Genomic DNA, 24,581 nt, shown 5'->3' on the forward strand with positions numbered 1-24,581 from the left:
AGTCTTCTAAGATTTTTCTGAAATTCATTGGAATTATTATAGTGCAATTATATATACTCCATTATATTCATATATAATGACTGCTCCTGAAATCCCTTTAGCAATAATCATATTCTGTTTTTGTTACTTCTGCTACTCAGATGTGAGAGAGAAAGTCACATCTCTTTTAATTTGCACATCTCTAATTATTAATGATTTGGGACATTAAAAAAACCAACTCTTACCTTCCATCTTGGATTAAGTACATTGTATTGGTTACAAGGCAGAAGAGCTGCTGTGTAGGGGGTAGGTAATGGTGGGCATTGATTGACTTATCCAGGGTCATACAGCTAGGAAGCTTTTTAGATCAGATTTGAACCCAGGACCTGCCATCTGTAGATTTGGCTCTCAATCCAGTGAGCTACCTAGTTATCCCATGGAACATTTCTTAATATGGCTGTTGATAATTTAGATGCTTTCCTTATACACAGAAATGGATACACTGTGGCCCAATCACATGAAATGGACTTCTCTACTAGCAGCAATGTAATAATCCAGGACAATTCTGAGGGATTTATGAGAAAGAACACTATCCACATCCAGAGAAAGAACTGTGGGAGTAGAAACACAGAAGAAAAACAGCTAGTTGATGGGGATATGATTGGGGATGTAGACTCCAACCAGGGGACCCCAAACTACGGCCCACAGGCCACATGCAGCCCCCTGAGGCCATTTATCCGACCCCCACCACACTTCTGAAGGGGCACCTCTTTCATTGGTGGTCAGTGAGAGGAGCACTGTATGTGGCGGTGCTGCAAAGGGCAATGTTTCTCACGTACAGTACTACTTCTGGTGACATAATCCTTTGTGTAGCACTTTGTTCTGAGAGTAACTGAATGAGAACGAGGCGCCGCACAAAGGATTATATGGCTGCACAATGGAGAATGTCAGCATTGCGAGTGTCAATCTGGGGGAGGAGATTCCGCACTGTGTATAGTGGTGGTGGTGTCTGTGCAAGGTGTGTCAGACCCATCACAGCCAGCGCTACAGCCTCCAGACATCAGAATACAGATTTGTTCTTAGCTTTTTTTATAGTCTGACCTTCCAGTGGTCTGAGAGACAATGAACTGGCTCCCTGTGTAAAAAAGTTTGGGGACCCTTGCTCTAAGTGATCATCCTAGTGCAAATATTAATAATATGGAAATAGGTCTTGATCAATGATACATGTAAAACCTAGTGGAATTACTCATTGGCTACAGGGTGGGGGCAAGGGAAGGGAAAGAACAGGAACCATGTAACCATGGGAACATATTCTAAATTAATTAATTAAATAAAAAATTTCAAGTAAAAAAAATTAGATTTCTTATTTTGAAAACTGCCTGTTAATATTTTTTCATTTATTTTTTCTACTGAGAAATGATAGTCATTTTTACATATTTTGGTTAGATCTTTTATTAGAACTTTATCTGAAAAACTTGTTTCACTAAATTTTCCCAGTTAATTATTTTTCTTCTAATTTTAACTGATTGATTTTGTTTTTTGCATACCATTTCAACTTTATAAAAAATTTCTATTTTATCTTCTGTGATTCCCTCTATCCTATGTATTTTCTGCCTTCTTCTAATTTTTTTATGATGTGACCTTTAATATTTAGTCTGTGTGTTCTTTTGGTGCTTAACATATTTCTAGTATATTTTAGATAGATTTAAATCACAATGGATTGAAATTATTCCTTTAAAGTTTTGACTTTATTATTCAGAAAATTAAGTAAGGCAGGATTTTTTCTTTTGGGTCGACTGTATTCATTCTGAATCACTTCCTGTTTGTATACCTTTATTTAAAAAAATTCTTTATGTTCATTGTTTTATTATGAATCATTAATTCCATTACATCAGAAGTATTTAATCTTATTTGTGTCGTGGATCCCTATGGCAATGTGGTAAAACCTGTTGGAACCCTTCCCAGAAGGTTTGTTTGTTTTTTTTTTTTAGCATAAAATAAAATATACATAGGATTATAACAAAAACTGATTTTATTTAAATAAATTTACTAAAATATTTTAATCTTTTTTTTACCTATTACATATAATAACCAATTTTCACATAAGTTTTTTGAAGTTATATAATCAAAATAATTGTTTCACTTCCTCTCTTTCCTTCCCCATCCTGGAGCTGTCAAAGAATTTGATCTGGGTATTACATGTATTATGCAAAGCATATTTCTATATTGTTAATTTTTATAAATGGTCATATAAAATAAAAATCCTAAAACAAATATCCAAATAAACAAGTGAAAAATCTTATACTTTCATCTGCATTCCTATTCCAATAGTTCTTTCTCTGGAGGTTGGTAGCATTCTTTGTCATAAGTACCTCAGAATTGTCCTGCATCATTGTATTGCTGCAAGTAGCTAAATCTATCATTATTGATTCTTCTACAATATTTCTGTTACTATATGCAGTGTTTTCCTGGTTCTACTTATTTCACTTTGTATCTCATGTAGGCCTTTCCAGCTCTTTCTGAAATCATCATGCTCATTTCTTCCTTTTATTTTAATTTTAAATTTAATTAAACATTTTTTTTCCATAGTTACATGATTCATGTTGTCTCCCTCCCCATTTCCCTTCTCCCTCCCAGAGTTGACAAGCAAGTCCACTGGGTTATACTAAATATATTATGACTCAAAACCTATTTCCTTATTATTTATTTTTGTAATAGTGTAATCATTTAAAACCAAAATCTCAAATCATTTACTCATATAAAGAAGAGATAAATCATGTTTTCTTCTGGATTTCTATTCCCAAAGTTCTTTTTCTAGATAGCATTCTTTCTCTCAGAATTTTTCTGGATCATTGCATTGCTATTAGTAGCAAAGTCAAATACATTTGATTGGTCCACAGTGTTTCAATTATTATGCACAATGTTCTCCTGTTTCTGCTCATTTCACTCTGCATCAGTTTATGTAGGTCTTTCCTATAGAACTCCATCAATTTATCATTCCTTATATATAGCACAGTAGTATTCCGTCATCATCATATACCACAATTTGTTTAGCCATTCCCCAATTGATGGGCATTCCTTCCATTTCCAATTCTTTGCCACCACAAAAAGAATAGCAATAAATACTTTTGTACAAGTAGATCCTTCCCCCCTCCCCCTTTTTTAAAATCTCTTTAGTATACAGACCTAATAGTGGTATATTACTGGATCAAAGTATATGCATTTTTTTTTTAGCCCTTTCAGTATAGTTCCAAATTGCCCTCCAGAATGGATGGACCATTTCCCAACTCTACCAGCAATGCATTGATCTTATTAAAATATTAAAAAAAAATTCATAGACCCTAGGGTAAGGAGTCCTGAATTATATTTATATGCCAGTTTGTGAAAATTTTTGCCAAATAATAGAATCCTAATTTATTTATAGAATTTTTGTATAAGAAAATCTTTTTTCCCCATTAGTAATCTTCTTGGGATATAATTCTAGTAGTTGGGCCATTGGATCAAATTGCTAGCTATATTTTTGTGATACTTTGCATAATTCCATATTGCTTTCCAGACAGGTTAGACCTATTACCAATTCACTTGCAGTCTAATAAAGCTTTTGCTTTACCAGTGATATATTAAATTCTGTCACCTTTTTATTGCTTTGAATGGTTGTTAATTAGAATTTATCTTTTTAAAACTTTTGCATTTCTGATCAATACTTTTTTATTTCATTCAGAACTTAAATGTTTATATTCATTGACTACTTATCAGTTGGAGAATGGCTGTTAGCATACATTTATGTATTCAACAAAAAATTATTGGGAAAATGTAATTGTTTGGCAAAAATTTGGAAAATACTGAAATTTTCTAACATAATTCTAAGTGGATCCATGGTTAAAAACTTTAAAAATAGAGAATAAGCAGTTTTATATCTTTAACAGATATGGGGATGGGATAAATCCTTCAGCTTTGACTTAGAAGAAATTTTAAGAGAGAAAATGACCTTGATCAGATAAAAATATAACCACTTTTGCATAAATGTAGTATATTCAGATTAAGGAGGAAAGAAGGTACTTGGGGAAAATGTATATTAAACACTTCAAATAAAAATGTGATACTTAAGTTAAAAGGGAATTGAGAAATCTTTTAAGTGCATTTTGACTTTCCTAGAGAATTCTTGAGTGTATGTTTTTTAATTTAATTTTTAGTTTTTCTCAGTTATATGTAACCACATTTAAAATTTGTTTTTTGAAAATTTGCATTCAGACTTCCTCCTTTCTTCCTCCCCTCCCCCCCCTTTGAGAAGGCAAGCAATTTGATGTGTGGAGTCATGGAAAACATTTCTATATTAGCCATGTTGCAAAAGAAAATGTAGACTGAAAAACCTAAAAATAATTAAAGAAAGCATACTTCAGTATACATTGCTGAGTATAGCTAAGTCATTTACAACTCATTATCATATAGTATTGCTGTTACTATGTACAGTGTTCTTCTGGTTCTGCTCACTTCACTTCGCATCAGTTCGTCTTTCCAGGTTTTTCCTAAACCATCCTGCTTATTATTTCTTAGAGCACATTAATTTTGTTCTTTCATGTTACTATGCTATAAATTGTTTAGCTATTCTCCCAGTTGATGGGCATCCTCTCAATTTCCAAATCTGCCACCACAAAAAGAGCTCCTCTAAATATTTTTGTACATATTTCTTTTTCTTTGATTTCTTTTGGGGTACAGACCTAGTTGTGGTAATGCTGGGTCCAAGAGCATGCATAGTTTGATAGCCCTTTGGCCATAGTTCCTGATTGATCTAAAGAATGATTGGATCAGTTCAATGGTATATGTTTTGAATATTATAACTTTAAATAGTGTTTTGTGATTTTAATTTTTAAAAATAATTTTTTTTTTGTCTTAGGTATCCAGCTCATATACAGGAAATTGACTATGAAGAAGGGCAAGTGCTCATCCATTTCAAACGTTGGAACCATCGTTATGATGAATGGTTCTGCTGGGACAGTCCTTATTTACGTCCATTAGAGAAAATACAATTAAGGAAAGAAGGGTTACATGATGAGGAAGGATCTTTTGTGAGTAGAAAATGTATTTTGTGGACTTTTATTTCTACCACCTGCTCATTTCCAACAAGTTGGCAATATATGTTGACTCCTGAACAACCAGTCCAAATAAATATTATGCTAAAGGCACAATACCTCCTGTATTTCTCTTATTACAAGGACAAGATGTTTGATCCTTAGGCTGCTGAGCACATTTTTCCCTAGTTTAAATGTGATAGTTGACAAAATATATCTGGTGGCCATTTGAGTTTCATCTATGTAATGTAGTTTTTTTGTGACTAAAAAAATATTTTTCCATGTTTTATGATTTATTTCCATGATTTATTTTTTTTCTGCCCCGCTCCCAGAACAGACCAGCAATTCCAGGAGGTTGTATAAATGTTATCACTTGATACCTATTTCCATATTACTCATTTTTGCAATAGAGCAATCTTTTAAAACCAAAACCCCAGGTCATATATCCATATAAACAAGTGATAAGTCATATGTTTTTCTTCTGTGTTTTTACTCTGTGGAACATAGTTTCTAAAAAAGAGTTTTAAACAAACTTTTGGTTGTCTGTGATAATATTAGGGAGGCATGCCCTAAATGTGTTACTTCGATAGACAATTTTCAATACCAATTTTGGCCAAAACATCATTTGGCTCCTTGAACAGAGACTTCTGTCATAAGTTCTAACTGATACCAAAAGTTATTGATTTTTACCTCTTTACTATTTTATTTTTAATTTCCCATAGAAATGACAATGAGAAGTGAAATGACTATAAAGGCAATGGAACTCATTTTCTGCCTAATACATATTTTAAAATTGCTAACATTTCAATAATGCTTGGAATTTTCAAAGGCCTTTAATTTAAGGTCCATCATTTCATATGATGGAGATCACATTTTTGGGAAGCAAGTATTATCCATATTATAGGAAAAGAAACTGAATTTCTGAAATGTTATAACTTGCCTCAGGATAACATAGATAATGACAAAGCAAGGACAAAAATTCAAGTTTCTAGTTTCTTGGACCCATGTTCTTTTGCTGAACACTTATTTGTACTATCATTTATTCATTTATTAGTCATTTATTGAGTACCTATTTTGTAAAAGTTCCTTTTCTAAACTGATTTAGGACCATTATCAGACTTTGTGTGGATTTGTATTGATTGTATTCATATTTCTAAATTCTGCCCAATGCAGAGATCTATACAAAAAAAATTTGAAAGCAGTTTGGAACTATTATTGCAGTAATTAGTAATAATATTTTTAAAGTCCTAGGACTTATTCCTTTTATTAGCAGCAATAAAAACAATGATGATAAACTTTGAAGTAGTAAGTTGTCCATGGTAGTTGTAATATTTTGGTGAGTTAGCTTTAAGTTCTGTTTCTAGCTCTGTTTTGGACTGTAGGCAAAGAATTTACACCTTCTTCCATATCATTAGTTGACAATGGGAATTAGAATTTCTGACCCTTCTCTAACTTATAAGGAGGTTTAAAGAATTGATAAGAGCCCATACAGCTTTAATGTTGAAAGGGATTAAAGTCTCATAATTTTACAGGTTAGGATACTGGGGACTAGAGAGGTAATGTGACTGGAATCAGAATCATATAGCTAGGGTCAGAATCCAGTGCTGGAATCTAAACCCAGAACCTCTAATTGCAAAATTATTCCTTTGGCGAAGAGGTAGTTTACAAGTGGTAATTCTCTTAATGCTATTTCTATAAAGTTTAAATAAATTGTCTTGGAAGTTTTTAGACACATTTTTAAAAATTGAAATTAGAAGTGTAAAGTGATTATTTTCAAGCACTTAATCTATATTGTTGAAATGCTACATATTAATCAGTTTTGCTGGTAACAATCTCATATTTTTGTAGGAATTTCATATAAATGAACAGGTACTTGCTTGCTGGTCTGATTGTCGGTTTTACCCAGCCAAAGTTACTGCTGTTAACAAGGATGGTAAGGCATTATTATTTGTTTTTCTGGTATATTTCTTTGAGATGTAAGGTAATTAAAAAAGAATAGGAATGGATTGTGTATTCTCAGCAAACATTTACTTCCAAGATACTTCCTTTCCCATCTATAAAATACAGATGAATGAAAGAGGAAAGTGTGAGCAATCTAAAGCCCTTTATCTCAGGTTAGGGAGTAGGCTGCACCTATTGTATTTTGTTTTCTCCTTGCTCCTCAGATAGTAAATTTTTGCTCTCAGTGTGCTAGGTCTTGTACAAAACAAACAAGATTTCTTGGATTTCACAATGTATTCCCAGAGCTTTTTTTTTTATCTTTTAGTTTTAAATTTTCTTTTTTTACTGGATAACAGATGTGTGCGAGATAGGCATTAATTTAGAATTATCAGCATTAATGGAGTAGAACTAAGAGAAAGATTGGATTTGTGTGAAAAATGGGAATGGTTGTGCCAAAAAAGAATTGATGGAGCAGGATAAGGGAGGAGAAATTAGGTAGGGATGTTAGCACAGAGATACCAAAACTCTTGGCCTCTTAAGTGCATCAGATCAAAATATAATTTAGAAATACAATACAACACAGGTCATGTTAATCGGTGGTTTTCTAAGTCAAATGTCTAGGTCAGTTTCTTTTTGAGTTTGACATTAGTCTAGCATCATTAAATCCAATTGGTGAGTGGTCTGTGGATTTGACCCAGTGGACACTATAATTTATATCTATGATGGCTTACACCAGGAAAACTGGGAAATATAATACATTAAGGTTAATGTCAAGGATGTCATTCTGTAGTTTATTTTCTGGTGACTTTCAAAAATTACTAGGTTGGTTAATCAGGTGTTTGATCCAGAAGGGCAAAATTAGGTTCTTAGGATCAATTTAATGTTCAAACCTCATTTTAAACTCGGACATGAGAGATGGATGAGGTGGTTATAATGTTTAAGTGGGAAATTGATACATCTCCGTAGGTAGCCAAAATAATTTCAGGGTACTGAAAATAGTCAGATCTACAAGCAGGATACCTGGATTCTGGACCTAAATGTCCCATTAACTCATGATCTGAGGCAAAAGAGATCTCCTAAATTTTCCCTTTTTTTGCTATTTCCTTCTGTGAAATGAAGGGATTGAACTGGATAATCTCTACTACCCTTTCAACCACTTGCCAGATATCTATTAAACACATACTACATGTTAGGTCCAAAGAAGTCCCTGCCCTTTAAGGATCTTAAATCACTGGGACAGATAACATGTTCATAAATATATTTAAAGAGGGAAGACTTGAGGATAATCAGGAAAGTCTTCATGTAAAATGTGGCCCTTGCCAGCCCCAATAATCACTAGTTCTGTAGTGTGCTATATGGGCCAGGTCTTCCTTTTCCTCTGTTAGTTTTAAAAGAGTGGTTGCCTTAAACTGTGACCGCAGAAATATGGTTTCAAATAAAAAATATAGTGGTCACCATGGGAAAATTCCCAAATATTAAATATACCCAAGTCAGCTGGGTTTTATCGAGATTTAATTAATACAAATAAAGGAATTAAGGAAAGGGAGAGAAACAGAGTAAGAGGGAATAGTAGGAAAAAGCCTAGGCTAGCCTAGGCTTTAAGCCTTAAGAGAGACCAGTCAGTCTTTAATCATTCACCACAAGATCCTTCCAAGCAAAACTCTAGTGTTCAGAGAGACCTTCCAGTTTAGCTCAGGAAGCTCCACTTCAGCTTCCAAGGCTGCATTTTTTTCAGAGGCCTTTTCCTATGTCACCTCCCCTAAGTTTTCACATCTACCAATCACAGTAGACGTTTTCACAGGAGTGACCATTCTTAATTCACACCTTCTTTAGTTCTCAACTTCTCCAGGTAGACTAAAACTTCACACCTCTTTTGTTATGCTTGTCCCTTGCAAGTTTGCAAGTTGCCTGACCTTTTAGTGATTAATTTGACCTTTTATAGGTACTTAGCACCTTTTTGTATTAGATCTAAAAATAGACTTAGCTTAAGGGCTTTTGCCTCACTATAAGTATGAGTTAAATACTTTTTCATTGTTCAGTAAGGAGTTATCTTCCCCTAAAGTATGCTTAAGTATGGGTGGAGTAAGGTTAGAATTCTCACATTCTTGATCAAGTACCTTCATTGTTTAAAATGGGGAGTATTCTTAACCAAATGTTCTAAGGTAGAGTCTGAGAATCTTTAACATTCACAAGTCTGAGAAATTTTAAGATTCACACCTCAGAGAAATAGAACTTCACCAAACAGCTTTATAGTAGTTCTTGAATTATATGACTACCCCTGGATCAATAGAAACCAAAGAGAATTACTGTACTACCCTTGTTTTGAAGTAGGCCTTAGGATCTAAAAATTAAGAGCTGGAAGGGACCTTGTAGAACATTTGGTATAATTCCCTCATTTTTCAGATCAGGAAAGTGATACACATAGTAGTTAAGTAACTATTAATTGACTTGCCCAGGGTCACAGTTAATAATGTCTTTCTGATTCCATAGCCAATACCCCATCACATTGCTTCTTCTGGTTTTGATGGACAATTGCAGACAACCTCATTTTTAAATTTTTACCTTAAAAAAACAACAATCCAAACTTGTTTTTATTATTTTCTGTGTGGATCACATTAATCTAAATCCTGCCTTCATTTTACTTTTAGAAAGACAAACTTATCTAACTTATCTAAGTTAGACAGATTATACATTCTTTAATCTAGTCTCCATTATTAAGTATCCTTTCCCTTTTAATTATATGTTTTGGGGCAGTTTCACACTTAACAGAATTATGTTTTTACAGATGAAATTTGGATTCTAATTTGCTTTTGTATTTAATATGACTTTGGGCCAAGACACTGTGAACCTCAGTTTTTCCCTTTGTAATATCAGGAATTTGCACTAGATGACTTCTAAGATCAACTCTAGCCTTACCACACTGATTTTTTAAAAAAACCCTTACCTTCCATCTTAGAATTAGTACTATATATTGATTCTAAGGCAGAAGAGTGGTAAGGACTAGTGTATAGGATAATTTTAGCGTTGTGACTCAAAATCTAAATTAATTGGTCACCATGGGATATCCCAAATAATAAAATACCCAAGTCAGCTGGAAATTATGGTGATTTTAATTAATATAGAGAGAAGGAATTAAGGAGAAGAGAGAGGGAGAGGAAAGAGTTAATTTAAACTGCTCTTGCTCAGGCTGAGCCAGGAAGGAGTTAAAGGCCTTGGCCAAAGGGGCCTCCCTGAGCCTAAGGGGAAAGGAAGTCAGTCTTATCACTCACCACAAAACCGTCTCAAGGAAGCTGTCTGAGTGAGCTCCTCCAGGCTGAGTTCCAGGATCGAACTGACTCCCAGGTTGCTCACAGGAAGTGATCAGCCAGATCTGGGGAAAAGAGAGTGAAGAGAGGAAGTGACCCATCCTATATAGATGGTTTTACAACACTTTCCTGCATCTTATCTGTACCAATGGTAGCTTAGCTTGACTTAGGACAGCCCAGGGGTCTGTCAGCTGTTTCTACACATGTCTATCAAAGGCCATCCTCCTAGATACTTAATCCTTAAGTATGGGTGCAAACATTTATGACCTTGTTAGATTAAGTAGGGTGGAGCAATGTAAAGTTCCCACAACATTCCTGATCAAGTATCTCCATTGTTACAATCAGGAAATAGCTAAATCAATTCTTCTAAAGTATGGTCTGAGTAGGGTGGAGTAGTTTTAAAATTCACACTAGGCAATGGGGGTTAAGTGACTTGTCCAGGGTCACATAGCTGGGGAGTGTCTGAGGTCCGATTTGAACCCAGGACCTCCTTTTTCTAGACCTGGCTCTCATTCCACTGAGCCTACCCAGCTGCCCCAACTCTAGGGAATTCCTGAGGTCAAAACTATTTTTATAATACTGCTGTTACATGTTTTAAACTTTTAATATGGTAAATATTGATAGATATAACACAAATAAATGAAAGCTCTGTAGATCCTCTGTAATATTTAAGAGTAAAAGAAGAATCCTGAGACCAAAAAGTTTAAGGCCTACTGCTCCATATGCATAAAGGGATAGTTCAGGAAACATTTTATGATGGTAATGATTCTTAATGTTAATATTAATTCATTTGAGCTCATAGCGTATGCTAATATAAAATGAGTCATTTTTCTTTGTTTTTGTAAGTTCCTTTTTTCTGCCAAATAGATTTTCCTTTAGATAACTGGCAACACAAATAGGGGAGACATTTGCCCTAGAATAGACTTTCATGAAGGGCTGTCATATGGAATCCTTAAATTCATCGGGATTCTCCTTAGTGGATAAGGAGGAGGATGTTTCAGTAATAAGGCTTAGGAATTACTGGAAGATGAATAGTCTTTAAAAGAAAAAAACCCCTCACCTTCTGTCTTAGTATCAATCCTAAAACAGAAAAGCAGGAAGGGCTAGGCAAAGGGTGTTAAGTTTGTTGCCTCGGATTGTACATCTAGGAAATATCTGAGGCAAGATTTGAACCCTGGTCCTCTGAACTACAGGCATGCTGCTCTATCCAGCATACTGCTCTATCCACTATGCTACTTGTTTTTTTTGTTTGTTTTTTTAATTGAGGGTTTTTTACTGTTAGTAAAAGATGCAGTAGCTAGGAATTAAGAAGCATGAATGCAATTTTGGGGAACACATATAGAGATGTTATTAATAGTTTTAGACCTTCAACATCAAGGGAGATATTGTTAAAAATTTAGTTTTGTGACTTAGTTGCTTTGAATGATTTAGATAATGACTATTTAGGTGTCTTATTAAAACAAATTCTGTCAATTCCATTCTGTGAAACTGTAGTTTATTAATTTGGAGAAGTTGTCATTTTATAACTAGTTCATTTAATTCATACTAAACTTTGAAGTAGGTCAGTGATTATCTGGGGGTCATCTGTTACTGATTTAGACATTGTATCACTATGTCTCAGGTTCCTCTGTCACATAGATATATGAAAGTGGGGGGAAATGGTTTTTATGATAAAGTCACTTTAAATAATAATCAGAAGTGCTCAGTTCTGGCAGTATCTGGAAGGAGAATGTAAGATGTGATACAGAGAATCTCAATATTACCCAAATTTGTCTGCTTCACTTACTAAGTTTGTGGAGGAAATTTAATGTAATATTAAAGGAGATTGGTATGGAATTGTTGGGTGGTACAGTGGATAGGGTCCTAGGTCTGAAGTTAGAAGGACCTGAATTCAAATCTAGCCTGACTCTTAGTAGCTGTGTGACCATGGACAAGTTGCTTAACCCTATTTACCTCAGTTTCCTCATCTATAAAATGAGTTAGAGAAGGAAATGGCAAACCATCCCAGTAACTTTACCAAGATAACTACAAATGAAGTCACAAGGATTTGAACACAACTGAAGAACAAGAAACAAAATTGATGCTTCCTGAGTTATACATTTCATTAGTTTGTGGGATGAAACTGAGGAGGCTGTGTGGTAAATTATAGGGACAGTAGAAAACTAAACTTTGACAGGATCATCCACTGAAAGGATAAGTCATACTTTGAAAATCTAGTTTTCTTTAGCTATTTTATCTTGAAAAATGCACAAAATCTTTATAGGCTCAATTTTTTTGAAATAGGAAAATAACCTTCTCTGTTATACTATGTAGCTATATAATCAAGTTTAAATCCCTTTCTAAGCAGTACTGGGTTAATTTCATGCACTCCCAGTTCTTGGTGTCTTCTTACATTTTTGTGAAAGGTGAGAATATTACTGGACCAGGGATGAAAATACTGAACTTTAAAAATGAAAGCAATTTGAGTAATACATTTAATACTTCAGTTTTCATATCTCTAAGATTTGTACAACTCCTTATAGGATTGTTTTGAGAAAACCATTACCTAAATGGGAGTTGCTATTATTATCTCCCTCACAGGATATTGTAGAAATGTGACCTGAGGTTATTTTTTAAATTTTTCAGTAGCTTTGTTACATTTTGGATAACTAGATAGGTGCTTTCCAGGGCTCTTAGATCAGAAAACCTTACGTGGATGCTCCCTGATCCCTTTGTTTCTACTGCTAGCCCTCTCTTCACAGGTGACAGGAAGGAAGTATGGTTGCCAGTTGTTCTGCCACTTGCACAGTTCTGCACTCTACTGTTCCCAATTCAGTAAATATTAATAGATGCTTGCTGTGTGTAGCCCCAATGCTGGGCACTGTGCCAGTCAGAAGACTCTGGGGAAATCTTAAATAGCTTTTTATCTGGTGCTACATCATCTGTGGCACTAGAGACACACTGGGACCTCTTGTAGTAGCTTCATAGGTCTGGTTTCTTACTAAACAATTTTTCTACTTTGTACTTATTGCATTTGATTATATATTTGGAAATGGAATGGTTGAAACTATTAATACTGCCTAGCAAATGGACAAAAAATTAGCTCCTTCAGTATTAAGGCCCTCTCTCATAAATGGGCAAAGAATTTTATTATCTGATAACAGGAGACAATACAGGGACAAGGATTATTCACATTAAAGGAAAAGAGAAGACACCCTGTATAAAAGGTAGGATAAAGTGTGTATTTTGAAAATCTAGTTATTTGGGTTTCAGTAAACTAGGTGGAGACAATATGATGAGGATTTAATTTTCTAGATGAAACATGGGATATTAAATTGCTTTGCATTAACCGTGACTTTGGGCCTAGTCCTTTTGGTTTCTAATCATCCTAGTTTCTTTCTTGGTAAAATAAAGGGGTTGACCTCAATCAAAGATTCTTAAACTGGTGTCCATGAATTTCCAAGGGGTCCTTGGATATATTTCAGGGGTCTGAATTCAGAGCAGGGGAATTAATTTCTTAATTCAATGTAATTTGTTTCCTTTATAATTCTATGCATGTTATTTTATATTTAAAAACATTGTTCTGAAAAGAGGCCCATGAGATTGCCAAAGGGATCCATAACTCAAAAAAGTATAAGAATCTCTGACTAAATGATCCCCAAAAGTTCCTTCTAGTTTTATCAATCTGTGATGAAGAAGCAGCCTACTCTAGTGGAGAGAGTACTAGCACTTGGAGTCAGGAAGACTTGATAGAGAATCCTGTTGGGTACTTATTAGCTGTGTAGTCATGTAATCTCTCAGAACCACAGTTTTGGTTTTTTTTTTTTATCAGTAATATCTATCTCACAGTACTGTTGTCAGGATTATTTATATATATATATATATATATATATATATATATATATATATACACACACACATACACACATAAAGTACTTTGCAAAACTTAAAATGTTATCCAAATATGAGCTATTATTATGGATCCATGAATGTTGATGAAAATGCTAATGTAGCCTTCCTAATGATAAGACAGTTGTTTCCATGTTATTACTTGTCCACAGATTTGTTTGTAATTGTCCTTTCTATCTAGCCACCTTCCTGAATTCCTGGATAAATTATAATTAGGTTCATACTTAGAATTGACTATTGGAAGTGTTTTAAACCCTGGTCCTATATGTATGCAGAGAAATGTGAATTTAAAAAGATTTCTGAGAACCTCAACTTTCTGGAATGCCAGGAGTATTTTTTATGTGTTGGTGGTAATTGATTTTATTTTGTCCTTATCCAAAATCTATTACTCTTATCTTCCTAAGGAAGTATTGAGAATGGTAATGAAGAATAAATTATCAGTATTTGAAATTTTAATTCTCCTTGTTTGTTAAGTCTTTGTTTTATTTTTTAAACCCTTACCTTCCATCTTGGAGTCAATACTGTGTATTGGCTCCAAGGCAGAACAGTGGTAAGGGCTAGGCAATGGGGGTTAAGTGACTTGCCCAGGGTCACACAGCTGGGAAGTGTCTGAGGCCAGATTTGAACATAGGACCTCCCATCTCTAAGACTGGCTCTCAATCCACTGAGCTACCCAGCTGCCCCCTTGTTTCTTAAATCTTAAAAATTAGTTGTGTAGACTATCTGTGCACGACTAATACATAGATAATGAGGATTTCCCTTACTTTACATTCATATCAAAACACTGCTATCTCCATGAAAACAAACCCAAACTGCAAAACAGATTTATGCAGAACCAAAAGGCTTAGGCAAGATAAAAATTTTAATGACTAAGCCATTGTACCTGGAATTTGGTAGGTTGTCTCCCTGTGGGTGAATAAAGTAACTTATTAAATTCAGTATGCCTAAGTAGAAGCTGCATTATTCAAACATAAGTTTACTCTGTCATCTTAGACAAGTCATTTTTTCTACTGGATTCCTTTTGCCTCCAATATCCTGTTCTAATGTTTTGTGAGTAAGTTAACATGTGACTTTATTATCTTTTGTAGAAATGTTCAAAGTAAGAGAGAATTTATAATCTTCTTGATTAAGAGGCAGCTTTGTGCAGTGATTGAGATAGATTTGACCTGGAGTCAGGAAGACTCATAATTCACATTTGGCCTCAGATACATTACTGGCTATGTGACGTTAGACAAATAATTTAACCTCAGTCAGCCTCTGTTTTACTTATCTGTAAAATGGTAATAGCATTTACCCCTCACTCTTCTTGTGAGCATAAAATGAGGATATTGGTAAAGCACTTTGCAAACCTTATAGCACAGTGTAAATATTATCATCATTAGAAGTATTTGAAAATAAAACCCTCCTATGAAAATTGAAGGGAACTGAATTTTAGCAATGTTAAGCTACAAAGTTTTCATATGTGTTATAGCTTAAATTAGGTCTGATTTTACCTTGTATCTTTTTTTAATATAATTTTTTTTAAAGAATATTTTTCTATGGTTACATAATTCATGTTCTTTCTCTTCCCTTTTCCTTCCCCTCTCCTGGAGCTGACAAACAATTTTACTGGGTTAAACATGTATTATCCCTCAAAACCTATTTCCTTGTTATTCATTTTTGTAAAAAAGAGTAATCTATTAAAATCAAAATTTCAAATAATATACTCATATAAACAATTGATAAATCATATGTTTTTCTTCTGCATCTCTACTCCCACAGTTTTTTCTCTAGCTGTGGATAGCATTTTTTCTCATAAGTCTCTCAGAATTATCTTGGATTGGGGCAGCTGGGTAGCTCAGTGGATTGAGAACCAAACCTAGTGATGGGAGGTCCTAGGTTCAAATCTGGTCTCAGCCACTTCCTAGCTGTGTGACCCTGGGCAAGTCACTTGACCCCCATTGCCTACCCTTACCACTCTTCTGCCTTGGAGTCAATACTGACTCCAAAACAGAAGGTAAGGATTTAAAAAAAAAAAGAATTATCTTGGATCTTTCCATTTCCTTTATTAGCAAAGTCAATTACATTTAATTGCCCCACAATGTTTCAGTTACTGTGTACAATGTTCTCCTGGTTCTACTTATTTCACTCTGCATCAATTCATCATGGAGGTCTTTCCAGTTCTTATAGAAATCAAGCAGTTTATCATTCCTTATATATAGTACAATAGTATTCCATCACCATCATATACCAGTTTGTTTATTCATTTCCCCAACTGAGGGACATCCCCTCATTTTCCAATATATATATTTTTTTAAACCCTTACCTTCCATCTTGGAGTCAATACTGTGTATTGGCTCCAAGGCAGAAGAGTGGTAAGGGCTAGGCAATGGAGGTCAAGTGACTTGCCCAGGGTCACACAGCTGGGAAGTGTCTGAGGCCAGATTTGAACTTAGGACCTCCCATCTCTAAGACTGGCTCTCAATCCACTGAGCTACCCAGCTGCCCCCCATTTTCCAATATTTTTGCCACCATAAAAAGTGCAGCTATATGATGCAGAGCGAGAGGAGCAGAACCAGGAGAACATTGTACACAGAGACAAACACACTGTGGTATCATCGAACGTAATGGACTTCTCCATTAGTGGTGGTGTAATGTCCCTGCACAATCTGCAGGGATCAAGGAGAAAAAAACACTATCCAAAAGCAGAGGACAAACTGAGGGAATAGAAACACCAAGGAAAAGCAACTGCCTGACTACAATGGCTGAGGGGACATGACAGAGGAAAGACTCGGAGCGAACACTCTGATGCAAATACTAACAACATGGCAATGGGTTCAAGTCAAGAACACATATGATACCAGTGGAATCACACGTCGGCCACGGGGGGTGGGAGGGAGGAAAAGAAAATGATCTTTGTCTTTAATGAAAAATGCATGGAAATGATCAAATAAAATACTATAAAATTAAAAAAAAAAAGTGCAGCTATAAATATTTTTGTACAAACAGATCATTTCCCTTTTTTTTAAGAATCTCTATACAAACCTAGTAGTGGTATTGCTAGATCAAAGGGCATGCATTCTTGTAAAGCCCTTTGTGCATAATTCTAAATTGTCTTTCAGAATGCTGGATCACTTCACAATTCCACCAGCAATGTGTTAGTGTCCCAATTTTGCCACATCCCCTCCAGCATTTTTATTTTCTTTTACTGTCATATTGACCAATCTGTTAGCTTTAAGTGGTACCTCATAGTTGTTTTGATTTGCATTTCTCTAATCAGGAGGGATTTAGAACATTTTTATATGATTATTGATGGTTTTGATTTCTATATCTGAAAACTGCCTATTCATATCCCTTGTCCATTTGTCAATTGGGGAATTATTTGATTTCTTATAAATTTGTCTTAGTTCTTTGTAGATTTGAGAAATTAGACCTTTGTCAGAGAATTTTGTTATAAAAGTTTTCCCCCATATTGTCACTTCCCTTCTAATTTTGGTTGCATGTAATCAAAATTATTCATTTTCTATCTTGTACTGTTCTCCATTTCTTAGTTGGTCTTAAATGCTTTCTTTCCCCATAGATCTGACAGGCATACTATTTATTCCATGTTCACCTGATTTACTGACAATATCACTCTTTATGTTTAAATCATATTTCCATTTTGAATTTATCTTGGTATAAGATGTGAGATAGTGACCCAAACCTAATTTTTGCCCTATTATTTTCCAATTTTCCCAGCAGTTTTTGTCAAATAGTGGGTTTTTATCCCCAAAGCTGGGATTTATTGAGCATAAGATTGCTGAGTTTATTTACCTCCACTCTATTCCATTGTTCTAACCTTCTATCTCTTAGCTAGTACCAGATTGTTTTGATAACTACTGCTTTATAGTCCATTTTAAGATCTGGTACTGCTAGGCCACCATCCTTCACACTTTTTTTTTCTTTAATTCCCTTGATGATATTGTTCTTTTGTTCTTCCATATGAATTTTATTATTATTTTTTCTAAGTCTCTAAAAATAGTTTTTTGGTAGTTTTGATAGGTATGGCCCTGAATAAATAAATTAATTTAGGTAGGATTGTAATTTTTATTATATTACCTCTTATCCATGATCAATTAATGTTTTTCCAGTTGTTTAGTTCTAGTTTTATTTGTGGGAAAGGTGTTTTCTAGTTGTGTTCATATAATTCCTATGTTTGACTTAGCAGATAGGTTCACTCACTTTGTGTCTTTTTATCTTCCCACTTCTCTTTGTCTCTTTTTGCTCTTTTACCCCTTGTTTTGATCTGTATTCAAATTCCATCAATTCTTTCTTTGGAGTTGGAGAGCATTTTTTATCGTAAATCCTTCAAAATTGACTTGGATAAATGTATTATTGAGGATAACTAAGTCATTCATAGTTTATTATTGTACAATATTAGTGTTACTGTGTATGCTACAAAACTTTCATTCTTGGGTGCTGAGAGACCTGTGTGCTCTGTGGTCGCTGGAGAGAAGGAAGGGGTAATTTGTTAAATGTAGGTTAAAGTTAGGTGGTTCCCTTTGGTTCTATGGAGCCCTTTCTGTGGAGAGAGAGACAGAAAAGGTAATGGGGATCTAGGATCATATAATTCTTTAAGCCCATTGACAAATATTAATTTATCTGTACTTGGTGGGTGATCCTTGTTTTGTGATATAGGTGAATTCTCTACTTACACTGATAGTCTGTTAAATATTGAAAGAACCTGAGGAAAATCTTCATTATGTTGGTTGAATCCTCTATTGAAGTTTTCCTTAAAGACATGGGAAAGAATCCTTCATGATGAGAAGGCATGAGAACTGTTACAGTTAAAAGAGTGGTCGCCATAAACTGTTACAGATAAAAGAATGGTTGCCTTAAACTGTGACCGCAAAAATATGGTTTCAAGACAGTGTCTTGAATTAAATCAAAAATAAGGTAGTCGCCATGGGAAAAATTCCCAAACATGAAATACCCAAGTCAGCTGGGTTTTTATGGAGATTTAATTAATACAAATAAGGAATTAAGGAAAGGGAGAGAGACAGAGTAAGAGAGAATAGTAGGAAAAAGCCTAGGCTAACCTAGGCTTTAAGCCTTAAGAGAGACCAGTCAGTCTTTAATCACTCACCACAAGATCTTTTTCAAGCAAAACTCTAGTGTTCAGAGATCCTCCCATTTAGCTTCTGAGATGAACTAAGTTCAGCTACAAAGAGAGAGAGAGAGAGAGAGAGAGAGAGAGAGAGAGAGAGAGAGAGAGAGAGAGAGACACCATATATATATATTAAACTTATATTACTGCAAAAAATATTAATTATTTGTACCTTTAATATAAGAAATGAGAAAAAAAGGAAAAAATCAAATATTCTAATCAAAAATAAAAGGAAAGCAATAATAAAATTAAGGAACAAATCAGTAATTCAATGTGTCTTTGAAAAACAGCATCCACTTGTCAATGGATTATTATCTCTAATGCATATGATAGGGTACAGTCAATCAGTCTCAACAGAAGATGTTCTCTTCACATGTGAGCAATGAATCCAAGAGTCCTTCTCTCCAACCTTTATAGATGTTGAAGTAGTTAACAATATTTGGAATGGTCCTTCCCAAGAAGGCTGAGTTACTCCAGTGTGCTTGAAATTCTTAATATACACTTTGTCTCCTGGGCTCAGGTCATGAAGAGAAAAGTCTAGTGGTCCGGCTTGTACTGCAGCTCTGGATTCATGAAGTTAATGTAGTTAGTGCTGTATTTCCTGTATATAGGAAGCAATAGTAGTATCTCCCCTTATAGTGATGTATATGCAGGGGAAAAAGGTTTAGCCTGTATAGGCGGATGTCCAAAAAACATCTCAAATGGTGAGATGTGTAGGTCTCCTCTAGGCCTGCTTCTAAGATAAAATAGGACCAGAGGGAGAACTTCAGGCCATTTTAAATGTGTCTCAGTGCATAATTTTCCAATTATAGTTTTACGTTCTTTGTTTATCCATTCCTACTATTTGGAGGGAAAACAAAACTGAAAAAGGTTAATTAATATCAGCAAAATCAATACAATCTAAGAAGAACCACCTTCTTTATATTTGGGATGTTCCTTGGGCACCCCCTGAAGGGCACCTCCCTGAGGAGCATTAGCACCTCGAGTATTTTTTGGACGAGCACCATTTCTTATATATTGTTGTTGGGTATTATCATTTTCTTCATTTGGAGCATTGTCATTATTTTCCCAATTCCTATTTCTATAATTTTGGTTTCTGAAGTTCTTATTTCTATAGTCATTATAGTTATTACCATAATTTCTAAAATTCTGGTTTCTATGATTATCATCATTTCTGTAGTTATTATTTCTAAAGTTGTTATTAAACTATTCCTTCCAATAATCTTGAGAAAAATTCTACATTCTACCATTTTGTGGCCCTTCTTCCCACAGAAGTGGCAGGTTACTGATTTATCTGTGAATTCCCGCAAAGGGGCTATAGTCTCTCCCTTATTTTTCAATTGTTTCTTTAACATTTCAATTGCTTTCTTTAAGTCTTCCACTAATGTATTGTGTTCCTCAGGTCTTTTTACACAACCTTTATAAACATAGGTTGCTACTCTCCTCATTTCTTCGTGGTCCACAGGGTCCCATTCAGGACAGCTAGTTTTAAAGTAGTCTTTATCACTGAACAACAATTCTCAACGAATTACCTATGTATTTGCCTAATATCCCTTTCTCTGGATAAATCAAGATCCATATATGTATTTCCTACATCAATAAGTCTGTCCATAAACTGGGAGGGTGCTTTATCAATTTCTTGTCGGGTTCTTTCAAATTATGACCATTTTTCAGGTCTATCAGAGCAAGCTCTCATGGCTGTCAATAATGCTTCTCTAGCCTGGTTTAGTTTTGTGTGATCTAGTTCAACATTGGGGTTCCAATATGGATCTTCAGTTGGACAATAATGTCCTCTTCTACCTCGTTTTTGATTAGCCAGAGAGACGATATTATTTTTCTTTCTCTTTGTCAAAAATGTCTCTAACAAATTCTCAACATCCATCCAAGTGGGGTCAAAAGTTCTGAATATGTTCTCTAATTTTTTAATAATTAATATTGTTCTTCTTCAAATGATGGAAGATCTTCTTTAAATTTATTTAAATCCTTAGGGCTAAAAGGTGTGTGATGTCTTACAGATACTAAGTTTCCATTTTTATTAAAAGTGGATACTTACCTTAAAGGAAATAACCTATCTGAATTATTTGGTACTCCTGTTTCTGTTTCTAGCCTTCTTGCTCCATTCTCAATAGGGTAGGTATGATAAAGAGAAGAGTTGGGCACACTGAGGGAGAGAGTTGGTTGTTTTCCCATAGTGCCAGAAGGATCCGAGCTAGGAAAGGTCTGGGAATTGAATTGGGCAGGATGGGAAGGAGGGGCAAAGGAAGAAGTGCTAGTAACTGGGGGAAAAGATACAGAGGTGTTAGTGTTGGAGGAATGAGTAGGGTGTGAGGCATTAGGATGGTCAGTATGGGTGGGGTGTGAACTCAGGGTGGAGGTGGTAGGGTCAGAAGCATGGGCAGGTTGTGAATTTAGAGTGGAGGGTGTGGAATTACAAGCATGGGTGGGGTGTGAACTTAGAGTAGAGGTTGTAGGATCAGAAGCATGAGTAGGGTTTTCTGAGACTGAGGGGGCAGGGGGAGGGGTGGATTGATTAGAAGCAGGGGGTTCTATGGCCGAGTTGGCAGGGGAAGCAGTGGGTTGGCTAGGAGCATTATTGTTCAGAGCAGGGTGGGACAGTGATTCTGATAATTTTCTTAATTCTCTTTTAATGCTTCTCATAAAAGGTATAATCTCTTTCTGACTTTTCCTCTATAAGTTCAAGCTGAGTATTTAGTTCTGCGTTTTGTTGAGTAGTAGAAGGAACACTTGGTTGGTTTGACTGAGAAGTGGGTTTTGTAAGGAAATACAATATTACAGCTATAACAATCAAAATCCCAGGGGGGAGTACCGTGTTGATTATAGTTTGCCATAAGCCCCATGGTATGAGAAATCTCAGAGAGGCAAGGAATGCAAATTTTACAAGGTTGGTCATGGAGCTAAATAGCCAGTTGTTAGGTACGTTGTGAACTGGCTGTATCCACATATTTCTAAAGTAAACATGTAGGGAGCAGGACAAGGCTAAAACTTTCCCCAGGTTTCCCTTTATCCTAATTTAGGCAGTTGTTCCCTAAAGGAAAGATATTTAGAAACAGCTCTCTTAGCCAGGACCTTAGGGCCCTGTTGCTAAGATGTAAAACATCTGTATTCTATTTAATTTAAGGAGAAATCAAAATTTTTTTTACTCACCCGCTCTTGCAGCTGTGTTCTGAAGCAGAGTTAGCAACGTTTAAAAAGACTGACTGACAGAGTAAGTAATAAAGAGATAAAGGAAAGAGATTTCACAGAAATTTTGAGGGTTTTTTTCACCAACTTCGTGGTCAGAACTCTTGTAGTTTACATCTATATACATGAAGATGAAATCATGAAACTTTTTGAAGAAGTATTGGCTATTCGTAAGAAACTTATTTTTTTCATTATTGTTAACAAGCATTTTTTATGTCCTAATCATTGTCCTAAGCTCTGGGGATACAAAAACATAACAAAAATTAGGGCCTGCCTTGAAGGAGTTCAATCTAATGAGGGAGACAACATAAAAACAATTGTTTTTTAATTAATTAATTACATTAGTTAATTTAGAACATTCTTCCATGGTTACATGATCCATGTTCTTTCCCTCCCATAGCCAATGAAAAATTCTACTGGGTTTTACATGTATCATTCATTGGTTAAGACCTATTTCCATATATTAATATTTGCTATAGAGTGATCATTTAGAGTCTACATCCCCAATCATATCCCCATCAAACCATGTGATCAAGCAATTGAAAAACAACTGTTTTTTGAACAACAAATGTGCAAGCTCAGATCATGAAATGAAGTAGTACAGAGGAAGAAGAGAAGAGGGCCCCTAGCACAGAATCCTGTAGTTGTGCCAGGCATTACCTGGACAATGATGTCTAGCAAAGGACACTGAGAAATTAGTCAGATATAGGAGGAGAATCAATTTAGTGTTACAGAAGCTTTGAGTCAAGAGAATATCACAAAGAGATGAGAGTGATCAACAGTGTCAAATGCTGAGGAGAGGCAAGAAGAATGAGGATTCAGAAAAGATCATTAGAAATGGTCTTTTAAGTAATCATTAGTAACTTTAGAAAGAACATTTTGGGTTCAATGATGAGATCAGAAGCCAGACTGCAGTGGAAGAAAAGGAAATTGGATGCCATAGATTGTAAAGAACTATTTCAAGAAGTTTGACCATGAAAAGGAAGGGAGAGGGAGGGGGGGGGAGGGAGAGGGGAGAGAAGAGTGGGATATTAGACATTAGCTAGCATAGATAAACTTGTCAAGTGAATGTTTTTTGATGGCAACATAAGACATTTTGCCAGGCAGTAGGGAAGCAGCCAGCAGAAAGGGAGAGATTAAAGATAAGTTAGGGTGGGGATGATAGAGGGGGAAATCTGCTAGAAGAAACAGCAGGATTACTTGTGCATATGGAAGGGGTAGACTTGGAAGCCATCAGGAGGAAGAGAGTAAAGTAGGGAGCCAGTGAGTGGTTATAATATTTTTCATTTGAAATATGAAGCAAAAGGGCAGAGGAGTTGAGGGAGATTTGATAAGGAATTTAAAAGATTTGGAAGAAATGATGTTTTGAATATCAGATAATGTATTAATTGGGGAGGTATAAAAAGATTTCCAAGCTGTTGTAAGGGCCAAGTTGAAATTATATAACATAAATTTGTAGTAGATCTAGTCATCAAGGTTTTGTGATTTTCTCCAGTCTTAATTCAGCAACATATGAGTAGGTTTGAAGGTGGCAGATGGTGGGGACAATCCAAACATATGAAGAAAGTTTTATGTTGAAGTCTTAGGTGTTCTATACTCCATGTCCCCCACCCCTCCTTTTTTTAAACATCCTTCCTTCTGTCTTAGAATTGGTCAGAAGTATTAGTTTCTAGGCAAAAGGGTGGTAATGGATAGGGAATTGTAACTTGCCCAGGGTGACATAGCATGGTCTGCTCTGGTGATAGATGGAAATAGTGGGCCATTTGTGTCAGTACTTATTCACTCACCAATCAGATTAGGTCAGCCCTCAAAGCAGGAGTTGCAAAACTAAGAATCTTTGAAGAATGATCTAGCTTTAGTGTGCTAGGTAGGTTGAAGAAGAGGGGGGAAGCAAGTGATTACTTGGAGACCAGTTATGAAGCCTAATCATAGTGCAAGAACAGATATTTTGCTTCCATTAAGTATTTCATTGTTAAAAGAGGCTCCCAGGGCTCAATATGCAGAGGGCCAAACTGTAAAGCAAATTGTGGGCATTTATGTTTATGTGAAAGCAGGATATAGGGCATGCTGTGG

The 24,581-nt window shown here is 35.3% G+C and overlaps 1 protein-coding gene across 5 annotated transcripts in view; it reads left to right on the forward strand.

Moving 5' to 3' along the window:
- Positions 1 to 24,581, forward strand: part of PHF20 (PHD finger protein 20) — a 149,332-nt gene that overhangs the window by 33,487 nt on the left and 91,264 nt on the right. For all 5 annotated transcript variants that reach the window (XM_056811793.1, XM_056811792.1, XM_056811795.1 and 2 more), the window contains 2 exons: positions 4,874 to 5,045; positions 6,897 to 6,981. In XM_056811793.1, the coding sequence (XP_056667771.1) occupies positions 4,874 to 5,045; positions 6,897 to 6,981 (257 nt within the window). The remainder of the gene's footprint in view (positions 1 to 4,873; positions 5,046 to 6,896; positions 6,982 to 24,581) is intronic.

Source organism: Monodelphis domestica, chromosome 1, assembly GCF_027887165.1.
Source record: "Monodelphis domestica isolate mMonDom1 chromosome 1, mMonDom1.pri, whole genome shotgun sequence".
Lineage (NCBI taxonomy): Eukaryota > Metazoa > Chordata > Mammalia > Didelphimorphia > Didelphidae > Monodelphis > Monodelphis domestica.